General features: G+C 32.8%; 1 protein-coding gene across 4 annotated transcripts; it reads right to left on the reverse strand.

Moving 5' to 3' along the window:
- Window positions 1-429: 429 nt before the first annotated feature.
- LOC143222938 (G-protein coupled receptor moody-like) lies at window positions 430-4,841 on the reverse strand. 4 transcript variants are annotated; one of them, XM_076450163.1, is made up of 5 exons: window positions 4,597-4,841; window positions 4,388-4,486; window positions 2,346-3,419; window positions 1,769-1,843; window positions 430-905 (listed from the first exon to the last, which is right to left on the reverse strand). In XM_076450163.1, the coding sequence occupies exons 3-5, from the start codon at window positions 3,186-3,188 to the stop codon at window positions 693-695; spliced, it is 1,131 nt and encodes a 376-aa protein (XP_076306278.1). In that variant the 5' UTR covers window positions 3,189-3,419; window positions 4,388-4,486; window positions 4,597-4,841; the 3' UTR covers window positions 430-692. The 4 variants fall into 4 exon arrangements, with proteins under 4 accessions (XP_076306278.1, XP_076306277.1, XP_076306276.1 ...); XM_076450162.1 differs by having other exon boundaries at window positions 4,593-4,841; XM_076450161.1 differs by having other exon boundaries at window positions 4,388-4,841.
- Between the last annotated feature and the right edge of the window lie 507 nt (window positions 4,842-5,348).

Consider the following 5,348-nt stretch of genomic DNA (forward strand, 5'->3'; position numbering starts at 1 on the left):
TGCTTATTAGTTACGTTACCGTTATAACTTCTTGTTTCCTGTATTTTCTAATGATTATTCATTAGGAATGTATCAAACTGACATAGAGTTCAAATTTTGTAACACTTCAGTTTTCCTCGTTATGATTTTCTATTTTAACGTCAGTTATATCAGTAACTAAATATCTTAGTATCGATTCTATGATGGGTTTTCTTAAAGATAATAATTTCAATTCCTGATAAAAATGAATAAAAACCCTATAACCCGAGCGCTTTTGCCCCTGAAGAAGAAAGTCCCACCTTTTGAAAGCGCTCGGGTTATAGGGTTTTCACTCATTTCTGTTAAGACTTCTTGAACCTGCGTTTTTTTTCTAACATCATCGATTTTAATTACTATTATACTACCTAGAGTATAGCTGGCATTTCATAGTGAACAAAGACTATACGAATCTTTGAAAACTCTTAAACAATTTAATTATCAAATACTTATACTATTAACATATTTAATTTAATTTTTACTTTGCAGAAAGCAAAACCAGTCTGTTGTTGTTTCGACAAAAAAGTAGAGCAAAATAAATCTCGATTTATTGAAATATAAGTTTCTATGAGCACAAATCGGTAAGTTGAAAACCGCCGATTTCTCTTCTTTTCCGAGGACTGAGGCAAACTGAAGTCGTTTTACGTCTGAACAACGACTGGATCGTCTTTTAAACATTATGTGGTGCTAGTTCTGTTCGCAGGATGTTCATTTGGAGAACTGCTGAAACTTGGTCTTCGCGGTCGACGACACATCAGAACCGTTTTGTAAGCCTGTCGATATTGCTTGTTAGTAACACCGTAGATAATGGGGTTGATGGAGGCGCTCGCATATATGAGGATATAGACTAAGATATGTAAAACGGGGTATTTATTCTGCTCGTCTATCACCTGTGTTTAACAAACGAAAACACTTCAGTACATACAGTAAGGTTGTGGGCATCAGATATCTATCGTTTTTGTGGTTAGTAACCAGTACAATTACCTAACTTTAATCATCATTAAGTTACTTCTATTACAATGTACTAATTAGAAAATAGTTTATTTTCTGTCGGCTGCAGTCTTGTAAGGAGTCCAGTGAAATCCTGGATGTGGTCCAGGAGCGAACTGCATCTCCTTCACATTACAACACACTCTGAGGAGTTTCTTCACAATAGCAGCCGAAACGCGAGGAATATACTAACTAGTAATCGATATCTAAGTTGTAAAAATACTAAATAATTGGATTTAGTTGATTGTATCGGCTAGTGACCAAGAAAACTATATATATATATTTATAATTTACAAATAGAGAAACTGTCTTATTCTAATTACGTGTTATAAATAGACTCTATATTCGTGTTTGTTTGTTTTTTTGTTATTAAAATGTGTAAATCTTCCAGCAGTATACAACACAAATTTTGAAAGACAAAAATTGATACAACACTTATTGTACTGTTTCTTTAAACGTGTATACTGTTTTATTTATCTCGTGGTACCAGGTTTATATTTATTCGATTGGCTGCTTACAGAAAACCTGAAACTTCGTACTTTTCGCCTCTCGTGTTTTAGGAGTCTATTAAGTGTATTAAGAATTTTTTTCTTACTAATAGTATTATTCTAAGCTTAACTCTAGAGTAAAATGAAACAATCTCAACATGTTATTAATATATTCTAACAATCCGCACACACATGTTTAACTTACAAGAATAGTATCACAACAAGTATCAAAACTTTGAAAGATTTAAAGAGAAAACCAAAATATTTGTTCTCACCAACATAAAACTCCAAAAATATTTGCTTTTCTCTAAGGAAATTTGGAAAGATTTATTCTCGTCCAAGGAAAATTTCTGAAAGATTGGATGTTGCTTAAATTCAAAAATTTACTCTCGTCGAAATATCACTTCGTAATTCATAAATCTTCTTAATTGGTGATTATTTTGACTTACTTCTTTTAGTAAGATTTCAATCAGAAACTTACAAAGGTTTATAAACATTTAACATTTACTTGATATAAATTATATTCGTTGTTGTTTTTATCATTTTTCATACAAAGCTATACAAATAGTTGTCTGAAAGACAAGAGGGAAGGTACTTAGTCAACGGCATCCATGCAAATTTTTGGGCTATTTTTGCATTGAAAACTGGTGAGATTTGATCATTACTCTTATTTTGCCCACAAGCTCAAAATGCAGAATGCAATTCTGCGGTAACGGGACCTAAACCATTAGGCCACGTCCCGCTACACTCTGTGAAACAGTTTATGTCGAGCTACAATGTTATTAAAATGTATTAAAATCTAATAGTTTTAATTCTCAGTAGCAAAGCTCAGAGTTAGGGGAAAAAACTTACTTTTACAATGGTATTAGGAAGGTAACACACCAGAAAACAACAAAAGATGATTAGGACCATTCTCGTCACGCGCCACTCTTCTTCTCGTCGTTTAAAATCCCTGGCACTTTTCTTCTCCTTCATCTCCACAGTCTTGTACATATTTAAACGGCTTGAGCTCTTCTTCACCACATAAAAAATACGAGCGTAACAAACCACAATGGTTATGCAAGGGATAACAAACCCAAAAATAAAAAGGAATGCCTTAGATGACCGACCATCAACCTCTAAAATAGTGCAAGTCAAGATACTCTTGTCGTAACCAAAGCGCCCCCAGGCGCCAATTAGTGTAGGTAAGAGCACGATGAAAGCAAACAAACAAATTCCAACAATCATCATTGCAATGTTACGCTTCTGGTAAATCTTCTCATACAAGCCTTGATGGGCAATAAGAACGTAACGGTTTATAGCAATTGCAGTGACAAACAAAAGAGACAACCCACCATTAAGATACTGTGTAAATGGGTAAAAGACACACAAGGCATCACCGTAAATCCATTTTTGAAGAATATAGTCTGAAGCACTGAATGGAAAGCTAATAGCGTTGTACAGGAAGTCTGAAATACTTAGACTAACAATAAAGACAGCAGTAGCACTGCGAACACGTGGACACTTCACCAGAGCAACAATAGTCAGCAAGTTACCAAAGATACCAATAATGCTTAGAACAATAATACAAAGCGTGGCGAAATGTAATATTGCCTTACGTTTCAGCATGGGACTCACAAACGTGTCTGAAACAAAATGGGCTTCGGTGTCGTTTTCTGTCGTAAAATTCAGTGACAGAAAATCAATGGTCGTCATTGCTGTATTTGTATTTTAAAATCAACACAGAATATAAAAGTGTACACTCTTCAAGCAGAAGATGACGTAAACATCAAGATAAAATTTGGCGATATGATATTAAAATGACCAGTCGATGAAACTATGATTTTACAGCTGGCTTATGTAGTTTTTTGGCGTTCGTAAGTCCAGTAACAGATACATCTTTTAGTCCACAAACAAGATATATTTCGTCCAAGGAAGTCAAAGTTTCTGAAACCACAAAACATAGTAATAATAAAGGAATTTATAGCTAAATATGATTTAAAATAGCTTGAATGTTAAATTTAATTATTTTTTTAGTTAGTTTTTGATATCTTTGCCTGACTAAAGTTAGTTAATAAATGTTCGAAGTTTTTAAGAAAACATTAAAAGATATCATATCGTGCATACTTGTTAACTTTATCAGGTTTAGTTTTAAAACTATTTTTTAATTTGGTTATCATTTTTTATTTACTTAAATATGTTTATTTAATCACTTGAAAACTCAAATCATTTTGGAGTATTCGCTCTCCTTAGTTTTTCGTAAATACACAGATACTGTAATATTATCAACATGTATTTAAAAACTATACTTTTATGTTTCATTAAACTACATATTATTTAGGATATAACCAACCATCTTCTTTTGTTAAAGTAAATTTTGTTAACAGCTTCTCGCTGATCAGTTTGTGGTTGTAACCACAAATAGTGTAAACAGTGAAATCTACTCGAGAAATACGATTCACGAGTCCACTTCCAGGGTGCAAAAAGTTCTCAGAAGAATACTGAGATGAAGACACAATACTGATCAACTAAATCTTTGACGTTTAATAAATAGTTTAGCTGTGGATAGTATTTACTTTATTGTTCTGTTCACTTAACCAGCTGCAAAAAAACTGGCACCTCTTAACAGTGTACGTACTGATCTGTTCCAACGTACATTCTGGGTACACTTCACTACAAGGAACCTTCTGACTACTGAAAGAGCAGTTATGGACTTCTTCAAATGTATATCTGGGATTTAATAAATTATAAGATTGCATACTTACGGTGTATCTCAAATATATAATCAGGATCTTTGTAAGTAACCTAATGATTTCTATAAGTATAGTCGAGTCGGTTCAAATTCCATTTACTATCTGTATTTCGAAGTGATTGATTGAATACAAGTATTATATTTCCACTTCAACTCGACTTACCTCTGTCAACAGCTTCTCCTTCACTCCTGTCTCCTGAGATAGCGATGTCCAAAGTATTCCGCTTTCTATTATTTACAACGGTTTGATTTTTCTTTCGTCCTTTTAATTAAATATAAATGAGTATATTGGAATACATTATTATTATTGAAGTATTTGTAACTTTACCCCTAATATATTTTATTACTATATATATATATATATATACATACATATACGCTAGGAAGCATTTAATCATCAGTTCTCTTAGAGGATTAAAACTTTTGTCCGTCTTTGGCAAACAGATATGCTATAATATGTGTTGTTTTATGATAGCTCCTTCTACATAGTGAGTCATACTAAACTACTAAGGGTCTTCGGCTTTCACTTTCCTATTTCTCTGGTACAAGATAAGCATATATCCTCTCTTCCTGTTCCTATCTTTTGCTGTTTGCCTTGGCTACACTTCCTTCCTGTGTCCAAGACGAATGTTTTAATGTTTACTTTCTCCACTTTCTTGTTTAAGATTAGTTAGTATGTCTATTCTGAAATTTCGTAGTAGTTTACGAATTCATATTCCATCCGCTACAAACAGGCAGTAAAATTTTTAGTATGATAAAAATCAGAAATAGAATTATTCAGCATCACTGAGACTCTTCCATATCGTTACAGGTTTAACAAAATGTTCTGGAAGCTTTCGAACTGTTCTTCATACCAAAGTTATAGGATTATTGCACAAATTATTTGTGCAAAAGAAATAATATTTGCAGTGGAGGAAAAATAATTTTAGAAAACGTTTTTAATGCTAATAAAACTGTTACTGACACATAGACACTTTAGAATGGTTATTCAAATAACAGAATATTTAGAGATGTCACTGGCGTTAAAGATGTTTTAGGAGTGTTGCTGTCACAAGTTATATACTTTTCCAGTGCCATGTTATGTTTTATAAATTCTAATGACCACTTGTTAATCCGACATGATT

Source organism: Tachypleus tridentatus, chromosome 8 (genome assembly GCF_004210375.1).
Source record: "Tachypleus tridentatus isolate NWPU-2018 chromosome 8, ASM421037v1, whole genome shotgun sequence".
NCBI lineage: Eukaryota > Metazoa > Arthropoda > Merostomata > Xiphosura > Limulidae > Tachypleus > Tachypleus tridentatus.